Here is a 21,759-nt window from a genome sequence, read left to right on the forward strand (position 1 = left end):
GTATGGCCCCTGTGGATATGAGTAGCTGCAGAGACTGCCTGTGGGTTGCCCTTTTTGTAAGAACTACCTACCTGCCTCTTCAGGAGACTGGGAGGGCATGTTAACCCAGTGACCAGTGAGTAATTCTCCTCTAAAGCTGGCCTAGGGTTCAAGTAGAATCGGTCCAGAGAAGCCCAGCCCAGTTAGTACGGAACACGATCCTAAACACCACCTCCCAATGACTGGCTACTACAGCAGTTAGAATGTGGTGAGTAAAAAATGTGAGTGTGAGGCAGCAGAAGGTGTTTTACACAGGCCGAGATGTATTGGTGGCACAGAGAAGGAGCATTGTTTATACCTGACCTTGAGAGCACGGTGTGCTCAGCTCTCCAGCATTGTCCTCCTGAGTTTTAATGAGGTCTAAAACATAACAGCAATTAGAGGAAAAAAATACAGGCAACTAAGGAGCCCTTATCAACTTCAAATAAAGCAACAGGAACACAGTAACACACAGGGGTGTTCAAATATGATATCTCCACACTCTGGGCGGTTTGTACGGCACCAGGCCAAGCTGCTCCTGCCACACTGGTTGTCAAGTGAATTGGTGGGAGTAGTTCTAGAAGCTCCACGCTGTGCTGGTATGGTGATATACTTGCACAGCTGCCATATTATAAGAACCATTATTAAGAATTTGTTACAGGGTGTAAAATACAAGACTTTCGAATGAGCATTGTACGGTTTTGAAAAAATTCTTAAACTTTTTTGTTGCATTTGTGAGTTCACATTTGCTGATGGGACAGATCTCTGGTGCTGTCCAAATATATATACAGACGTGCTCAAATTTGTTGGTACCCCTCCACAAAAAATGAAGAATGCACAATTTTCTCTGAAATAACTTGAAACTGACAAAAGTAATTGGCATCCACCATTGTTTATTCCATATTTAATAGAAATCAGACTTTGCTTTTGATTTTTTATTCAACATAATATTGTAAATAATAAAACAAATGAAAATGGCATGGACAAAAATGATGGGACCGCTAACCTAATATTTTGTTGCACAACCTTTAGAGGCAATCACTGCAATCAAACGTTTTCTGTACCTCTCAATGAGACTTCTGCACCTGTTAACAGGTAGTTTGGCCCACTCTTCCTGAGCAAACTGCTCCAGCTGTCTCAGGTTTGATGGGTGCCTTCTCCAGATGGCAAGATTCAGCTCTTTCCATAGATGTTCGATAGGATTCAGATCAGGACTCATAGAAGGCCACTTCAGAATAGTCCAATGTTTTGTTCTTATCCATTCTTGGGTGCTATTAGCTGTGTGTTTTGGGTCATTATCCTGTTGGAGGACCCATGACCTGCGACTGAGACAGAGCTTTCTGACACTGGGCAGTACGTTTCGCTCCAGAATGCCTTGATAGTCTTGAGATTTCATTGTGCCCTGCACAGATTCAAGGCACCCTGTGCCAGGTGCAGCAAAGCAGCCAAAAAACATAACCGAGCCTCCTCCATGTTTCACTGTAGGTATGGTGTTCTTTTCTTTGAAGCTTCATTTTTTCGTCTGTGAACATAGAGCTGATGTTGCCAAAACTTGCCAAAAAGCTCCAGTTTTGACTCATATGTCCAAAGGACATTCTCCCAGAAGGATTGTGGCTTGTCAATATGCATTTTAGCAAATTCCAGTCTGGCTTTTTTATGTTTTTCTGTCAAAAGTGGAGTCCTCCTGGGTCTTCTTCCATGGAGCCCACTTTCGCTCAAAAAGCGACGGATGGTGCGATCAGAAACTGACGTACGTTAACCTTGGAGTTCAGCTTGTATCTCTTTGGCAGTTATCCTTGGTTCTTTTTCTACCATTCGCACTATCCTTCTGTTCAATCTGGGGTCTATTTTCCTCTTGCGGCCGCGCCCAGGAAGGTTTTGCTACAGTTCCATGGACCTTAAACTTCTTAATAATATTTGCAACTGTTGTCACAGGAACATCAAGCTGCTTGGAGATGGTCTTGTACCCTTTACCTTTACCATGCTTGTCTATTATTTTCTTTCTGATCTCCTCAGACAACTCTCTCCTTTGCTTTCTCTGGTCCATGTTCAGTGTGGTGCACACAATGATACCAAACAGCACAGTGACTACTTTTCTCCATTTAAATAGGCTGAATGACTGATTACAAGATTGGAGACATGTGTGATACTAATTAAAGAAACTAATTAGTTTGAAATATCACTATAATCCAATTATTTATTATCTTTTCTAGGGGTTACCAACAAATGTGTCCAGGCCATTTTAGAATATCTTTGTAGAATAAGCAATAATTCATCTCTTTTCACAGCTTCTTTGCTTTATTCTATGACATACCAAAGGCATGCGAGTATACATGATAAAATAGCTTTTAATTTCATCACTTTTCAGGAGGAATGAAGCATTATTTCAATGAGCTGTAAGGGTACCAACAAATTTGAGCACGTCTGTATATATACCCTAGAAAGAGGAGATTTCAACACGGTATGATGTCCACCTTCATGACTAACGCTGCAGCAGCAAATATATTATTGGAACTGGTACTATGTGGAGGCAGAAAATGGAAGCAGTGGACGTGTTTAATATGAACAAGCTCTTCTTTACTGCTGCTGCTGCTTGCAACTGTGGTGGTAATGAGATACTCAAACAGTGGACAGTGATACACACACAGGCTTATTTATATGGTTCTCAAAGGTCATCTCAAAGCATCCCCCCATAATCCATGGATGGAGTAGGCTGGGAACCTTGTGATGATGCGTACAGTACTATCCTACATATTATCAGTATTTGAAATGAAAAAACAGAAATAAAACTGTCAAAGTAGAATTGTCAAACTGAACCTACATTAAACAAGTAAACAGCAAGCAAAATATAATAAATATGATGAAGAGGTTCTTTAACCTTTTGTACTTTTGTTCACCTAATTGAATCAAATTAGCTTTATTACCAATAAATATATTATATATATATATATATTATACACACACACACACACGCACACGCACACACACCCCATACAAACATAAAATATGCCCCAGCAGAATGAATCTCTTCTGAACTGTACAACTTTCATTTTAAAAATGCATGATAATGGCTGCGTAGAAATATATACATTATTTTCTCAATAGTAAAAATGATAATGCTTTTGTTTTGTTTTCTTACAAAAAGGTTACCATTCCAAATATTAAACTTTATTTACTCCTCTGAAACAAAACAAAACATCTCTTTGTCTGTGTCTATCTGCGACTTCTGACTAAGCCTCCCCATATAAAACAAAAGTACATTTCATCAGATGCAAAGCTACAGAACAAGCTACACCCCACAGGAAACACTATTTCAACGCTTCTGAGCTCTCCTATATTAAAACAGAAATAACCTCTTTTTAGTTTAAGAGCTCTTCCCTTCTGAAGTGTACAGCTAACAACTAAATAAATAAGAATGTAAATCTACCTTGTTCTTCTAAAATGCCATTTGGTATCTTCTTGTCCACAGTACTGACATCTGCCTTCCTCTGGTTTCTAAACCTACAAAGTAAATAAATCAGAAACAAATATTAACAGATTGCACTTCAAACTTGAACAAGGTTAACAGGTCTTACTATAAAGTATATGCATATATATCCAACAAACCATCTAAAACTTGAAAGCTTGCTTCTTCTCATCAGAAATCCAGGGTTAGTTGGCTACATACAGTATGTTGTTAACCAGTTGACAGGCTTCAGCTCAGAAAATGCCCTTCCTGGATGGTGGTTTCAGTTTGTCTCAGAGAGGCTTAGTGAGTAATCTGTACCTCGTCTAGGGGGCGGTTACAGGAACAGCACTTGTCTCAGCTAGCAATCCCCATAGCTCTCTGAGAACGCCCTCTTACCTGAGAAGATAGACAGCTGAAAGAATGCAGATTAGAAGCAGCAGGAACAGCACCAGGAGTGGCGTGACAATGTTTGTGTTCGAATCTGTCTTTGTTCCAAGACCTAAACACAAAATGCTGATATTAGTGTACCAGGAAGAAAATAACTAGTTTCATCCACCACTAGCAAGTCAGATTTGAGTCTGGCACTCCTCTCTTGGCCTATAAATTGTGCAGCTTGCTGGGTTTAAGATGACACCTGGTTTAATTAGTTGCTACATTTATTATTATTATTATTATTTATTTCTTATCAGACACCCTTATCCAGGGTGACTTACAATTGTTACAAGATATTACTTACACAATTACATTAATTTTTTACACATTATTTTTACATACAATTACCCATTTATACAGTTGGGTTTTTACTGGAGCAATCTAGGTAAAGTACCTTGCTCAAGGGTACAGCAGCAGTGTCCCCCACCTGGGATTGAACCCACAACCCTCAGGTCAAAAGTCCAGAGCCCTAACCACTACTCCACACTGCTGCCCCATTTAGTTTACATTTACAGTCAAACCCCTTTAAGATCACTCGTATTAATGTCACCCTCTACTTTTATTATTATTATTATTATTTATTTATTTATTAGCAGACGCCCTTATCCAGGATGACTTACAATTGTTACAAGATATCACATTATTTTTACATACAATTACCCATTTATACAGTTGGGTTTTTACTGGAGCAATCTAGGTAAAGTACCTTGCTCAAGGGTACAGCAGCAGTGTCCCCTACCTGGGATTGAACCCACGACCCTCCGGTCAGGAGTCCAGACCCCTAACCACTACTTCACACTGCTGCCCTACTTGTTATGAACAGATTGAAATGTCCCGGCCAGAACATAATGGGAGTCGATGGGGACAAGCAAACGGTTCTATAGATCACTTTGGTTATTCTCAGACTCCCACGCCATGTGAATATAAAGTACTGTAGCACAATATTACCACAATGTGTAGGCCTATGTTAACAGCTTTCTGGTTTTGATTATTCCAATGTGTTGTACATGTACAATGTTCCTGTTAATGTATATTTTGTCAGGTTGTTAGTGAATGTCAACCACATATTCTGAGTCTATGAAATGATACTAAAACTGTACTTTTTTGCAGACGTGCCTACACTTCCTGTTCTGCTATTTTTCTTTAGCTGTAACCTTCCTCTCATAACCACGCAGGCTCGGGAAGGAAACCATGCTGCTCTCAAGAGATTCTTATGAACGGCCCTGCTTCTTTTTTGCTCGCTGTTTGCATCCATGGATCTTGACCAGTTTTGGCATTGGCTCTCCGGTACTAGATCCAGCACATTTTGGTTTATTTTTAATATGCCAAATATGGTAGATCATGCATTACCAATTTGAGCAATCTGAGATATGAATATATTCCCACATGGGTCAAACGTGCCGTTTATGAAACTCTTTGTTAACTTTAACCTGTTATTTCCAAGTTCTCTGGAGTGCTGTGACACTTTTTAAGCCTATTTTGATTAATTACATTGTTCATTTTAGAGTGGTTTTCTTAATTTATTCTCATTTTCAAAGCATTGTTTAACCTAAACAGGCCTAATGGTTTGAGTATTTTTGGATGTTTTAGTCATGTTACTGTAGAGGAACTATGTAAATAATGAGATACACTGACCTTAAACTGTATTACGCATGTATGACTGATTCAACTGGTTAGCATTTTCCCCTGCACACGTAGTTGTGTCAGCTAAATCTCAAGTCTTCGCGCTCTTCTGTTGTGGTTATTTATGCTACAAAGCGCACACACACACACACACACACACCGCCTGCCCGCCCGCTCGCTGTGCAGTACTTTGAGACAGTCAGTACAGATCTACTCACCGCTGGTGCTGTTTGAGTTTGTGCTGTTTTGGGCCGGTGTCATGGTGGTCACGGCAAACAGAAACAGGTCGATCATAACTCTGCAGAGAATTACATAAAATGATTAAGCTCCTCCAATTCAAGATTGATTGAGGAAACCATTACACAAAATAAAGAAAACACCCATGGATGAATTTACAGTAAACAGGTTTGCAATGTTGTAGATACATTACTTTTTTATTCCCAAGAACTACATAAGCAACAAGCAACTGGGGCAGCAGTGTGGAGTAGTGGTTAGGGCTCTGTACTCTTAACCAGAGGGGTCGTGGGTTCAATCCCAGGTGGGGGACACTGCTGCTGTACCCTTGAGCAAGGTACTTTACCTAGATTGCTCCAGTAAAAACCCAACTGTATAAATGGGTAATCGTATGTAAAAATAATGTGTACAAAATAATGTAATTGTATGTAAAAATAATAATAATAATTGTATGTAAAAATAATAATAATAATTGTATGTAAAAATAATAATAATAATTGTATGTAAAAATAACCTCAGGCTGCATGTTTTATATAAAAATAGAAAAAACACCTCTGAAATGCCACACGCTCACTCAGATATCTGTCTGGGGTTATGAAGTATGGATGTTTTGGAAGATTATTAGGTGGACTATATTCTGCTTGACTGCAATGCCATTAAATAATTTTAAATTAAAATACATGCAAATTCGAATAGTGGGACACATCATAAAGAACAGCTAGGTACGGGAGTTCAATAACACCATTAGATGACTGGAAATTTCAGATGAACTTCTTTTCATTCTGAATCAGATATGTAAAAGCAAGGGTACAACAAAAACACCATAATATACTATAAAGAATTATCCAACAAACAGAAATTCTCCCCAAAAGTGTAAAACAATGAGAACATACTACTAAAATTACAAATGTGACTTTTCTTTACAAAACTTATGGCTATAGATAGGCCATGGTGCTAGATTGGACAGTACAGGAAACCATGTTAGTGATCTCAGTGGAGCTCACCACAGCGTGCATATCACATACAGCTATACTACAGATATTTTGTGGTGCATATGCTTTGTATACGTTGTGCAGCCTTGTAGCCTTTTGAGCCGTTACCCACATCAGAGCTAGTATTCACTTCTGAAGTACTGGATCATCATTACTCTGTGCTTATAGGGCAGGCTTTAAAATGCTGTCGCTTATAACAATGTTACTGCAGCTTTTAGAAACCATCTAGTAATTATCAATTCATTTTGTGCGAGGCTGTTAAAGTGAACACGACCCTGGCGGAGCTCAGTGATGTGCATAACAACTTACTGTACAAGATATTTATGTAGAGACAATATGTATCTCTGTTGCACAATAATACTTAATGCACTTTTCTTTCGTTTTTTTTTAACAAGTTGAATGTCGTCTCATGACTCTAATCCACTTACAGATCAGATAAGCCGAATGAAGAGATCAATGGGCAACCCACGAATAAATGTTGTCACGTTTGGCTGCACGCATCAGTGTGATAACATAGTGAATTTATAAAGACAGTGAACTAAAACATGTCTCTCTGACACAGGAGTTGATTTAAAAAAACATGTTGCAAGATGAGGTGTTGGTTTGCTATTGTTTTTCTATGTTGCTATGCTCAATGTAAAGGCAGGCTTGCAGAAAGTTACTGATAAGGACACATTTCTTATTTGGGTTTGGCATATTGTCTTGTACTTTTCTGTACCAATGTCTGTGAAATCTCTTACAGTAATATATCTTATTAGCAAGAGAGAAAAGAGACAGAAGGATACCATCCTGTACTGGAGAACAGTTACAAAAAGAAAGAATTGTTGAAGAATGATGGAACCACAGGTTATGTATAAAAAGGGTTATTAGAGCTCTTTTGTTAGGCCAGAGGAAGAAGAGAAGACTGCCACAAAATTGGTAAGTATGCATTGTTCATATTGCATGCTGTTCTGTAAGCCTAATTAAGAATTAGTATTAAACTGACTAATTGTTGTATTGAGCGAATCATCCTGGGTTAATCCAAAAGAGACACACCAATGAGCCAGTTAACAGACTTACTGTACACTCCACTGGGTAAGCCACAGCTGGTTTCATTTACAGCTTTTCACAGCACCAGGGAATCCCTCTGAATTGCATCTCAGGATAACCATACTGTAGGTGGTTGATTCGATGGAGGGTGGTTTCACAGTGCTATAGGGTGCTCTACATAAATAAAGCTTTGGCTTATCCCAGTGGTGTTACAGGTATAGGTTGATCAAATTATCCCCTTAGTTTCTTATAGCATTACCTAACAATTTGAGTCTGTTAACTGATTTAAAATCAGGCTGTGATGTTTTGATCTGAGTGTAAATGGACATTATTTTTTACAACTGTTAGCTGAGTACTGGCTTCATTACATCATCACAGTGGAATGACGATACAAACCAAATCTATCTATTAGATATCACTAATGAATCCTTTCCTCTAAACACTGCTGAAACATTTAAAAGCCCAGTGTTCCATGCTTCAATGTAATTATCAACCACAGCACTAAAACACTTTCTATTTTTGTTTTTGTCAGAACAAGGAAAAACTTTCACCGTTATCCATAAATCTAGATAACTCAAAAACGACTGTTCTGAAAAGCCTGTCCTCACTGATGAATGGTGCTTGTGTGACGCTACGCAGTACATGACAGGCTACTCCATTATTTTACAACACAGGGGTCAGGGGTCAGTGTACAAACTGCAGTCTTTAAGACTAACCACTAAAAACGAACATCCTTGTTTGTAGCTTTGGTTCATTCAACATTTCATTTCATGTATTTTTTTTCTTAACTTTGAAACATCTGTCCATAAGCAGTCCCCCAACACTCTCATGTTGTGTTCTTGAACTATCTCACAGTTTCAGAACGATGCAGCAGGATGGCACAGCATCTAAGTTGGCATGCTGAAAAACACCATCAATGCCATCCAGTTCTAAGATGACTCTACTATAAGTCAGCTCTCTCCCTAGACTCCATTTCGTGGAAAAAAAACCCCATAGGAACAGCGATGTAAAGAACACAGTATATGGGGTACAGTACTCCCGGACCTGTGATTCAAGGGAGAAGGAAGCTGCATCAAACCAAACAATTTTGTTTCAAATGTCTCCTTCCTTCTTTCAAATTAACATCATTCAGAATGATGTATATCTCCTGTGAGACGCTTCAGTTCAGTACTGCACAAGCTGCAGGAACGATGTTGATACTTTTGATGTCAGCTGATATATATATGCCTGAAAGTTTATTTCAACAACAATTAACTATCTCTATGCATAAGAGAAGCTATTATAAGGCCATCAATTGGGGGATGCTATAGGTAAACCCCTTTGTTACCTACAATATTCAGCAAGCACAGCCACTGGCTTACAGTCTTCGAAAAAACATCATTCAACCGTTTGCTCAAAGTAATGCTAATGCTCAACTAAGTCCATCATTCTTGATTGATGCCTATTATCAAGCCATTTTAGGATTTAAAAAAAAAACAGCTCTTCACCCACAAAGCTTTGTATAAGACATTTTCACAGCATTCTATGCCCTTCAACCACATCAGACATGAAACTAAACAGTGAAACGGACGTGTAGTAAAGAAAATGTATTACAATGAGCAGTCTAAAGAGATGGAAATTCCTTTTGGCTGAAGCCGCATTATTTAGGCATTCTGGCTCATTAAGTGCCATAGATGTCAGTGGCTCAGTTGATCAGTATTCAAAATGCCAAGCCTGAGAAAGAGCGAACATTAAATGAAGGAGCGTACACTTCCATTATCATTTCTGTCCTACAAGAAACAACAGGACAGGTCCAGCAGCTTGCAAACAAAACTACCTTGCTCCCACTTAAACCTGATACAACAAGGATACAAAAAAGGGACATTTTCAAACAAGCTTCCCAGCTTTCACTATTTAGAAAAGCTATACCACAAGAGACAAGGCAGGGTGCTGGCATTTTGTTTTATATCCCTGTGAGACACTGCCATTTATCTGCTGGCTTACACTTCCTACCCAGTGACCCAGTGACTGTAAAAGTGTGAGTATGAGGCGGTCATGTGAGAAAGAAGTAACAAAACAGATCATAGAACATGACTAAAATCTGTGCTAACTGTTTATCTGATAGTAACTCCCTAAATCCATGTTTTCATTTTGAACTTAACCACTCCGGTACGTCCGTGTTTATTATTATTATTATTATTATTATCATTATTATTATTATTATTATTAATTTCTTAGTAGATGCCCTTTTATCCAGGGTGACTTACAACTGTTACAAAATATCACATTGTAAAGTATCACATTACAGAATATCACATTACAGATAAGAGCAGTTATAAAATACAATAGAATCAGTAGCAAATAAGATAAAATTCAAATAAGAGCATACAGAGAATACTGGAGAATACAGTAAATAATTACACAGAACAGCGGGTTCGACTAAGAGCAGTTAATTTATATTAAAAACATTTGCTTATACGAGTTAAGTCCTGTATGAGCGCGTAGTAAGTACAATGGATGAGAATGATTTCAATAACAGCAATTACAAAAAACGTGAATATGGATACCTATAAGAGTAACGTCAAATACAAGATACAGGAAGTAGTTATAATTAAGAGCAGTAGTAGAATACGGCAGGTGTGGAGCAGTTCAGTGCAAGTGCAAGCTGATGCAAGTACTGGTACAACTGGGTGCCATATAGTCGACAGTTGTGAGTTTTAGAGGTGCGCCGGAAGGTGGTCAGGAACTGAACAGTCCTGATATCCATGGGTAGGTCATTCCACCACTGAGGGGCAAGGGTGGAGAAGGAGTGGGCTCTGGAGACAGGAGGGAGCAGAAAGGTCAAAACAGCGATAGACGAGTACAAGTTTTGAATTGGATGCGAGCAGCAATAGGGAGCCAGTGCAGAGAGCGGAGCAGCGGTGTAGCGTGGGAGAAACGAGGAAAGGGAAAGACAAGGCGAGCAGCATTTATGCCATGGACCGTATCACTGTTAGTCTCCTACCTCAAAGCCGGTTGGCACTGTTTGAAAACGAGTCCATACACAGGATCAAGGGTAATCAAGTACCATCAGGGATATGATGTCATTCCCTAATGAGGAAGCATTGAGATGTACAAAACAAACCTGGGATTGTAAAGCATTCGTTCCTTCACTTTTAACTCTCAATACAGTATTCAGAGATGGGTTGTGTACAGCAATGTGCAACATTAAACACATACCAGAAAAGTACTTGTAATGCTAATAGAGAGAGGGATACTTGCTGTATTTGAATGGTTCATGGCTCAGTCACACATGTATGTGAACCAGTGCCAATTTAAACGGAAGATAATGTGCAGGCATCTTATTCTCCTTCACAAGATTAAACCACATGGGGCCCTGTTTTGAAGTGCAAAGGCAAAAGCAATTTTGTTCTGAAAGGAATAGCATAATCCTAATGGTAACAGAAGACAGGAAAGACAGACAGCAACTATAAAATTCCCAACAAGTCCTACCTGTTTCTGTGGCTTGGCTATACGGGGGGTGATGTGTGTAGTACCCACATTTTTTCATATATGCCGCAAATATTTATATCACTGCTGAAATGCAGGCTTCTGGTAAGAACCCCTGTTGAGATTTGAACCCACAACCTTCACTCCCCATTAATTTTCAAGAAGCGTCCTGCAGTAATTTAAACCCTGAAAACAGCCAGGTGACAATCAACGTGCTTCTTGGTGACAGTGAAGAACTAATTACCTTTCTATTGTTTCAGTCTTTAAATGATAGCAGAAGTGACCTTGAACGCCACCTAATCTCTCCAGGAGAGCAGATCCAGGAACTGCATGCGTTTCATTCTTCAGAAATGTAAAATCTACAAGCTGTGCAGATAAGAGTGAAAGAACAGCAGAATGCTAATCACTGCCACTGTGCTCTGTGTTTCACTGAGCAGTCAGTGTCTGTGAACCTAATCCTATTAGAATGGTGATTAATTGTAATACCTGAATTAGATATAGGATAGGATGTAATTTGAGGGCTCGAGAATCATTTACTATACAGTACAGTATGCATACTACATCAACTCACTTGGCTACTTCTCACTGCTAAAGTGGAAAAACCATCCGCAGACAAACTGAGTGGCAATACTGAGTGTCATTTAAAAAGCCATCAATATAAAGAAAGATCAACAGTGGCTATATTAAACAAGTAATAGAAAAAACACATGGCCAATGGTGAAAGTAATTGACTCGTGTTGTCTGCGATATGAGGCCTCTACTTTCCAAGTTTCATTGCTCTTCTACAAGTGTTTTTTCATTGTTTATTTTTATTTACACAGCAGCATTGTGAAGTGACTTTCCCAGTGTGTGTGCGTGTGTGCATGTGTGTGTGTGTGTGTGTGTGTGTGTTTTCATCCACAAACACACAAAAATAGATTTATCAATTTATCAATCAACTTTAGGTTAGCAGGACAACTCGACAACTTACCACTAAAACATTTTATATTTTCTTGCTTAAACACGGTATTTTTTATTTTGTTTTAATTTAGAATCACCAATTATTTTTACCCCCAATTTTCTTCCAATTTGGAATGCCCAATTATTATTATTATTATTTTCCTTCACCGTGGCGATTCCCCACACAGCTCAGGGCCCCGAGGCTCAGTGGGTGTCCTCTGATCCCACGAGCCAATCGGCATCTTTTTACACCCAGGAACTCAAGAGCGGATGTCTGCAGGTTACTGGCCTCTAGAGGACAAAGACCAGCCCAGAAACTCTCCGCCCCCACATAGTTCAAATCATAACGTGTATACAATGCAAGTATTGTATTACACATAATATGGGATCATTCTGCCCGTCTGTCAGCTGCAGTAATTTGGACAGCACTCCCATTAAGATTCCCTTTAAAAGATTACTGTGTCAGGATTGCCCAGTCAACAGAATGAAACAAACTTGGACGAAAAGCAATCTGTGATACATTTCTGAGACCTGTCACCAGATTGATGGGCGATGTCTAGCCAAGGAGGGGAAAAAGGCAGAAATCACCCACTGCATCACATATCTGTCTTTATATAGACAAAAAAGAAAACTATGTGGTTATGCATGCTGCCAGGTTTGCCTACAACTGAAGCTGTCCCTCAAGCGGATCATAATTTGAAATTAAATCAATACCTCATCAAACATCGCAAGCTCAGCAGAAAACAGAATTCCCAACAGAAGCTGAAAGTGGTGACAGGGTAAATAAAACAATAAGACCAGGTGATTTTTGATCAATGAACAGTACAGACTAAAATACTATTAGAAGGTCAATCATTTACTGCAGTTCGTGACAGGGGGAAAAATATAAAAATGCCCATTTGAAGCACTTGTGCTCGGGGCAAGTACATTAGCGTTATTTGCTTATAGGAGAAAATACTGAGATTACAAACTCAATATGATTCATGTTGAGTCCCTGCTAGCTATGATAACATCAGCAATGTGAAGAAGTTTCAAAGATGACAAGCTGAATCTTTTGATGGGTTAGTGCTGTCTATTGTGTAGCTCCTATTTATATATTTTTTGCACTATGAACTCATTTACTAGATCTGTTCTTCCTTTTGGGATTCAGCTCCTTCTATTTCCTGCTTTGAAATACTTGCATACATCTGACAGCTGAAAAAGAAGGCATGCAAGTTTATCACAGAACATCTGAAAAGCCATTAAGAGGTTAAATGTGTCCTTATAAAGAATCTTTTTTTTCCCTTTGTTTTCCTTGAGAATCGTAAGGATATTACGTTCAGCATCTGGCAGCTTCTAAAGGATATAGAGATGGGTTTTCAATCAGCTTGAAAATTTTACCAGCCACTTACATAGCATTTATGGTATGCATTTTTTTTTTTTTTTTTTTTTTTAAATGAACTCTATAAACAGTTCAGTACACATGTCAAATAACAGATATCCAAATATCTAACAATAAAATATACATAATTAATACATCTGTGCAAGTCAATAAACACAATGAATATTTGAAATTAAAACTTCAATAGGTAAAAAATAACCAGCAGGGTGAAAACAGAAAGCATTTGGTTGGATAAAGCAGTGGGTTTTGTAAGAAAGGAAAGATAAAGTGTTCCATTGCAAAAGCAATTTGTTCTGTTTTCATTGAATATCCTAGGTAATGAAACCATTCTCCTACATTAAATCTAATCTTGTAAATAAGCACACCAGACTCTACTGTAATTTGCAATGGGTTAATACATTTTTACATATGCACGTGTACAGTACCACACCACACAGTGTCACTAAAGTGTTGCAGAACACCCTGCAGTATTACTTGTGGTGTATCCTGTTTTGTCTCCATAGCAGTGTGTGACAGGGTAGTCCCCGCCCCTGTGCATATTATGTATTATTTTGTATATTTGTGTGTATTATGTTTTGAAGGACAGGCTAAAGCTCATCTGCCATTAAATGTTATTGTTTTTAAATAGCTTGTGAGACTGCGTGGCTGTCGGCTAGTAGTTATTGAATTAGCTGACAGTCATGCATATTTATTAAACTTGTGCAGACTATGGCCGAGGGGTTAATAAGATAATTAAGAGGCAGTTAATCCCTCGGCCAGAATATAAAAGACCTGCAGCTTTGGCTGCACGGGGTGGGTTGTCCAGAGGAGGAAAGAGCCAAGTAAGACCCAATACAAAGAAAACAATTGCTACTCATGCTGGAACAACCAGCACGATACTTGTTATAATTATTATTTGTTTGTCTATTTCTTTTGTCCCGTGTGCCTTTTGCTTTGTGCAAGTCTTTTGTTTTGTTTAAATATTTTATTTATTAATAAACGTGCCGCAGCGCTTTTTATACCCTGGTCGGCACTCGCAGTGCTGTGAATTCTTTTCCTGGCCTGACGTCACTACAAAGCCATCATCTGTCACACAGCGATAGATTTTTTAAAATGCACCATTCATTTCAATCAGGGCACCAGCATTGTTGCAGGAGGGAGCATGAACTGGATACACTGGAATAGATGTCTTAAAAACCTGGTTAAATCCTTGATCTTGATGTGCCACCTTTTCTGCTAATAAGGGTCAATGTGCCTCTGTAATTTACTGCATCATTAATAAGTGGCTTTGAGACAATCACTTGAAAGGCATTGATATATAACAGCAACAATGGTCGGCTAAAGTAGTTGCTTAGCCCAGCAAACCTATAATCAAAAGTATGATTTTTGCTGCTTTGACTCACTCACTATTGATTGCTAGAAACAACATAAGTGCAGTGTATTCACATCACTTTGTAATGAATCTCCTCCTAGCAGCTGATGAGTTAATAATGCTGACATCAACTTAAGACATGTACTTATCTCTCGACTTCAGAGCTTGCTCTTTATTTGAATGGCAAGGTGCTCGTCTTTGAACCATATGGTTTGCGGTTTGCTTTCAGGCCTAGCCTTTGCATTTAATTGAATCGGATGTGATGACAATTCGTTACTGTGGTGCCCTATGGGACAGAATCATGTCTCCTGTAGTTGAAACAGGTACCGGTAATTAAATATCTGTGTTCTTTGCATTATTATAATCTATACCTATAGGCTGTCTTGCAAAACACGGGATTCTAAAGTCGCTCTGAATCTGGTTGAGATGCCAGTTTACAACTTCATCACTCCAAAGCACTATGGCTCAACATGAGAGAAGCAAGGGCAACACAAAACGTCACTAAATAATCAAGTTATTTGGGGTAATTGAATTAGACAGTATCCTTTCTACAAAGACTACATGGCACTTTTTTCTAACATTTACAACACCTCTGAACAGATGAAGAGAATGTCTGTGTTTTCAGGTAAGAAGTGAATCTTATATGCCTGACAGTCTTCACACTGTGTTGCAACTAGTTTACTAAAGATGATATGAGGTGGCCCTGAGTTCACCTGCTCTCCAGGGAATCAGACTCCGGTCTTGCGTTAATAATAAGTAGTACAAGTATTACAACTGGTGTGCCTTTTTTTCATTGACATTGTTAAAAAATGGTAATTTGATCACAGAACATTATTGTACAACTGCTACATGCAAAGAACAACTTCAGCCTTCAGTTTCAAAAACTCATATCAAGCTATTGTACATGCAAACAAACAGAAAGCACAGAAATAGATGACCCCAACATAAGTGACTAATGGTGTTATTTCCCTTTTGGTTACCGACTGATACGAGGTCCACGAATTTTGATGTAAAATGTATATCCTGCAATACTGAAACACTACAGAAATTGTTGAAAATGTAATTCTTTGATTTCCTTTTCTGCATCTGTTAATCAATTCTTAAAGAAAGCAATAGTCTTATAGTGAAATAATAATGAAAGGACAAGGCTGAATTGAACTACTAGTACAGTCCAGTGATGTGCGTCATTTGCATCGTAGTGCTTTATACTCAAGAGAAGAGTCTTTTACAGTCTTCAGATTAGACTGGGGTTGAAGTACCAAAGCCATTATACAGAAACCAATTTGCTCAGAATGTGCTTTATAGAAACATCAAATGCACTGCCAGGCTTCTATACAGCGAGTTAATCATGGTGCATTACTATATTGTACTTTACATTCAGTGCCAGAAATCGTTACATAATTGCATAGTTCAAAAGTAGTTAAATACAGCTCATTTCCTTTAAATAATAATTTACCTACTACTGAAAGCCAACACATTCCTATTAGGCAGAGCTTTCTTTTATTGATTTATTGATTTATTTTATTTAGGGTTCCAATGACTTTAGAGGAGAATTGCTGGCATTTTTAATTAGATAGTGTTTTCCCTCCTTCAGTGATCACAGTGGAAATTCATTTGTAGTTGTTTTGTAAGCTTTCAAAATGTCTGGTCTGCCCATTCTGCAAAACAGGCAATAGCTCCCCATCTGCTCTGTGCTGTGGACAGTTTCCTGTACAAATAGAAGAGTCTTCCTGTGCTGGAGTAGCAGGATTTTTTTTTCCAACAGAGGGATGATCTTATGCTTGCTATGCAGGAAATAGTCAGGCTTGCAGCAAACCACAACAGAATAAAGAAAAAACGAAAAAGATGAAGACACCAGGATCTGCCGTCAACGAGTTGTGTATCATCCTTGTCTGAAATCGACACTCCTGGTAGACAACATGCTGTGTTGTCAGTACTATCTTAGGTCTGCAAGCACCTGACAAGCTGTTGATTTAGATATAGCGTCTTTAATTGATGCAAGGCTCATCACACACAGTGATAAGGCAGATTGAAACACAATGACACAACTTTTTCCTTTCAATGATGATGTACGCTCACATGACTTTGCTGGCAGGGTAAATGGATCATATTATTTCCACTTGAATCCACCATTAAACTCAATTATTCTTGAGAGGTAATGTAGCCATCCTTCAATTTCTTTGTAAATCTGATGCAATTCAGATCTTTTGCATATTTGATTTACTCTAATCTTCAGGAAAACAAAGATTGTAAAAAAAATGTAAAAAGCTGCAAGTGATTTTTATGCAATTATTTCAGGTAAGAAATTTAAACAATTGCACCACCCGAGACATTTCAAAACATATAAAACAAAAAAACTATTTATGATTTTCTGTATTAGAAAAATATAGCTTTCTGCTACTAAAAGTCAATACATTCAGTTGACAAGCTAGATGGAACCCACACCAAACGTCATATCTGATAAAACGGCTAAAGAAAATGAAATCCCATTATGATCACAGTACTCATTTTAGAGTATGTGCCAATATACCTTTGATATGTTTAATATATTTTACCTTCTGAATAAAAGTGTAGGAGAAACTATCTAAAGACGTACCTTATTCTTTCCTAACAATGCAAGATATATCATATTAAATTGACATTGACTAACAATAGGCACTGGGAAAATAATTCGAGAATAAAACAACATAAAAAAAACATGCGTTAACCCAATGCCAAATCCCTTTACTACTGAACCTAATTAACCTGTGGCGTGCTTTAACATTTAAGATTAAGAAGGCTACAGGAGTATGCACCATGTTAGCATTTAAGCTGTACTTACTTCAAGCATGGAACATGCAATAACACCCCATGTACTTACAATTACTTGAGAAGTAGTGGCGATTCAGATTAGGAAACCCTCCATACCAAGCGGTTTGCTGTTTGGCTTCTGCAATCTATCAGGGAGATATCTTCTCAGTAGCTGGGAGTCTGTTAATCACATAGTTATCTCCCTGTGTGCCTTTTTTTTTTTATCTGGAGAAGACAGCCACTGCAGATTCTGTGGGCCGGATGTCAAGGTTTGATTCGCACAATCCAGTCCTAGTAATTTACTCAACAAGACATCCTGATCTTCAGTTAAGCGGGGATCTTAATGGGATTCTCACCACCTGTGCAAAGAAATGTTAAGTAATTAATTAGGTCCACCATAAACACGAGAACAAGAATCAATTCAGCAACCACCGCCACCCCACTCCCCTCCTCTAACCTTGCACAGTAGGCATTCACAGCTCCACAATCACACCTTTCTGCAGAGCGCAGGGCTGCAGAGATGTAACCTATACTGTGCTGAATAGCAATGCATTAGCCTATGGGAACAAAATTGTTAAACCTGAAAGGGTATGAAGCAAGATACTGAACTGACTGTAGTGCTACCAGGAAACTGTTTCCAATTAAAACAACATGTTCTATATGTCGCTTTATAAAGTCATTTTGAGGCACAATGCAGTCAGAAAAACAGACACTTTAAAGTGAAACAAGCAAAAAAAAACTTTTAGAACTACTTAAAACAAGACCTGAATTTCACTTATAGACAGCTAGTATTTATATTATATAATCAATAAAGAATCCCAATCAACATGAATACAGTAAGTATTGATAGAAAAAAAGAATTACTTACTGCAAGCACATTAAAAAATGTATAAGAACTGACTGCAAAACCTTTCTTGGTATTAATAGAAATAATTAGACTGTTTTATTGGAAAAAAAATGTATTGTATCATCAAACATTGTGTTTGATTTCCGTAACATGATACAGTAACCCTGACTGAGCAAATATACTCTTATAACAAAGTCATTTTCACTGGTTTCATTTTATAGCCTACTCCAAATGTTATTCACAGTATAGAGACTAAGAAAACCACCATATTTCTTTTCACAAATTACACATTTGAACAATATTTGGAAACTATGACCAATTATAATCTTTATAATATCTCAGCTGAGCTTTGCATTGGCTCGAACAGCCACAATGTATTTATCTACCTGGGAATGCTCTGCAGCAAAAGAATTCAGGACCTCATGAATTCCAAGCAGTTGCTATGGTGACAGTGTAGCACAGCTGTTTAGGGTTTCTGCTGGCTTTCACTGCGGTTGTAATGAACATCCACTGTGTAACATTTAAGACTGTCACATTCATTTTGCTAAATATTAGCTGTCCAATAAAGCAAGGCTTCACAAAGAAAGCCACTGCACAGAACACATGCACTGTGACATTTGACATAATTAGGATTCATGTTTATGGATTGCTCAGTTAAGAACAGTGACTTGTGTAGCAAAATGCTAAACTTGTGCTTTTGAATAGTGATGCCAGATAATAAAGGAAACCAATGTTTGAAAAGTGATGCAAAAAAAAGATAATTTACTTGTTTGATCAGTGTTTCACTGACTAATCTGTGCAGGGACACACACACACACACTTGTTTTAAGGTCAATGATAGGGTTGGATCACTGCCTTTCTTTTAGATTCATAACATATTTGACCTTTAACACAGGGTTAAAGAATGACAGTAAGGAGATGCACCACTCTCAGGGAAAATCATTACATTCAAACCTGTGTATAACGACCACTCAAGGGAATCATGTTATTTTATATAGCTAGGTTTTCTTATGAAACATGTCATTTTACAATCAGATTATTCAGAGTTGTCGCTGTATGCAAGTGGTTGTTCAATGCAGTTTTGACTGTCATATATATATATATATATATATATATATATATATATGAGGTCACACGTCCTCTTGAACCGCGCTTGCTGCACAGTGGTGGTGGTTGATCAGTTAAGTGATAGGTTAAGTGAAAGAGGAAATGGTTTCAAGGGAGGGTCTGATGATACACTACTTGGTTGGTCAGGCCTTAGCAATATACCAAACATCTCAGGCCAATTAACTGCAGCCAACAGTAGTTCCCTGGAACTGCTATTTGAGCACCTACTAGTCATGAGTTCATGACAACATAGCTGTGTGCTTCAAAAGGCAGGATGACACACAATCGATTTAGATAGGAGGGTCATTTCATCAAAAAATAGATCACAATATCTCCATCAACTGCATCTTATCAGAAAGAGCAGACACATGGAATTTAAATATTAAGTGCTCAGTCTTATCAAATATGTTTCTGCAAAGGTGGTATAAAAAAAAAAAAGTAATTATTTTTCAGTTGTCAGATGCTTGCAAATCTCTCTGCATCCTTCTGTAACCATTAGCAACCTCCGGCATTTTTATAGATAAGCAGGTTTATAACTTGCCATGGAAAGCAAAGATCAGATTATTAATTATTATTATTATTATTATTATTATTATTATTATTATTATTATTTATTTCTTAGCAGACGCCCTTATCCAGGGCGACTTACAGTCGTAAACAAAAATACATTTCAGGAAGAATCTGCAAGTGCATGCCAGAGTGGAGATGTGCTGGGAATAAGAGAGGCAGGGGTCCAGGGTGACTCCGAGGTTCTTAGCTGAGGAGGAGGGAGAGAGTGTGGTAGATTCCAGTGGTAACATGGATAGTACACACAAAGAGTCCAGGAATTGACAAACACGGTTTTATTTACAAACAAAGAAAACAAACACCTATCTCCTTTTGGAGAGCTAACTAACTGTACACAGTTTTCCCTAACTACTACAGGATGGCTAAACCGTTTGTCTGTATGACAGAGTTTTTAATCACATATTATACTTTGTACTTACGAACAGTTTTCCACGCTTTCCTTGCCCCAAACTCGCTCCTACTTCACCTTCTTTGAGCGAAACAGAGCAGGCTTTTATACATCAGCAAGTTACAAACAATCACTTAATCGACACTCAATTAAGTATTTTCCACATATGCATCTTTTCTTAGTCCACCACCAGCCCCCCCAACCCCAAGGCTTCTGGGAAATGTAGTTTTTCCTGTTGTAGCCATAATAACATCTGTGGGAGATCAATTGAACTACAAGTGTTTAAACCTTACTGAGGAATGTAACTCGTCGGCCTCAGACTGACATATTTATTTGATATCACTGTCCCACAATAAACAAAAAATAACCTGATCAATCCTAGTTTTCAAATGTTTTATTACAGTAATCATTTAAGCATTCCATTGCATCAGCTTAAAATCAGAACTGATGGCTGAGTGGCAAGTCCATGAAATCAGGTTATGTCTTCCTGTGCATGTAAAACAATCACAGATCCAATTAGAAGGATAACCTACAGGTCACAATAGCTGTTCTGTCTGTTTCAATGAAGTAGCACTCAAAGGGAAGGGCAAATTAAATGCAATTGTTGTGTGCTACTGTTGATGCATCATCAAACTTCACTTGGAGGTTAGATTGTAAGGTCAGTCAGGAGGCATGAGTTCCCTTCCAGGAGCATCTTGTATTGCAGATGATCCAAGAATATCACCATATTAGACCATCATAAAAAAATATCTATATTCCTGAGAGAGACAGGGGTGACAGATATACATAAAACTCACCATAAACCTCATATATTGCAGATCTTCCTGGTAGCAATACAGTAAAAACATATTTACCCTCGTAAACCTGTTTAAATGTGTTATCTGCCATCCCTGTTCTTTTTCAGTCTATATATATATATATATATATATATATATATATATATATATATTATATATATATATATATATATATATATATATATATATATATATATTTTTTTGAAGGGCATCTGTTTCCTGACAAAAAAACAGCTCCTAGTGCATTTGATGGGTCTGACAGATAAGAAATCTGTAGTGACCTATTTTGTCAATTATTTGGTTGACTTTAGTACAATGTGGCTCAGTTTGGACCTACGGATTGGCCAT

The 21,759-nt window shown here is 38.0% G+C and overlaps 1 protein-coding gene across 8 annotated transcripts in view; it reads right to left on the minus strand.

The window, feature by feature from the left end:
• LOC117415910 (receptor-type tyrosine-protein phosphatase epsilon-like) overlaps positions 1 to 21,759 on the minus strand; it is a 62,103-nt gene that overhangs the window by 16,787 nt on the left and 23,557 nt on the right. For 3 of the 8 annotated variants that reach the window (XM_034026824.3, XM_034026825.3, XM_034026827.3), the window contains exons 2-6: positions 17,776 to 18,064; positions 5,740 to 5,819; positions 3,863 to 3,965; positions 3,446 to 3,519; positions 343 to 399 (exon numbers count right to left, since the gene is read on the minus strand). In XM_034026824.3, the coding sequence (XP_033882715.2) occupies positions 343 to 399; positions 3,446 to 3,519; positions 3,863 to 3,965; positions 5,740 to 5,815 (310 nt within the window). In that variant the 5' untranslated portion in view covers positions 5,816 to 5,819; positions 17,776 to 18,064. Of the gene's footprint in view, positions 1 to 342; positions 400 to 3,445; positions 3,520 to 3,624; positions 3,768 to 3,862; positions 3,966 to 5,739; positions 5,820 to 10,759; positions 10,779 to 17,775; positions 18,065 to 21,759 lie in introns of those variants that run through there. The other 5 variants (XM_059026207.1, XM_059026205.1, XM_059026206.1 and 2 more) reach the window with 5 other exon arrangements.

This window comes from Acipenser ruthenus, chromosome 7 (assembly GCF_902713425.1).
Source record: "Acipenser ruthenus chromosome 7, fAciRut3.2 maternal haplotype, whole genome shotgun sequence".
NCBI classification, from domain to species: Eukaryota; Metazoa; Chordata; class Actinopteri; order Acipenseriformes; family Acipenseridae; genus Acipenser; species Acipenser ruthenus.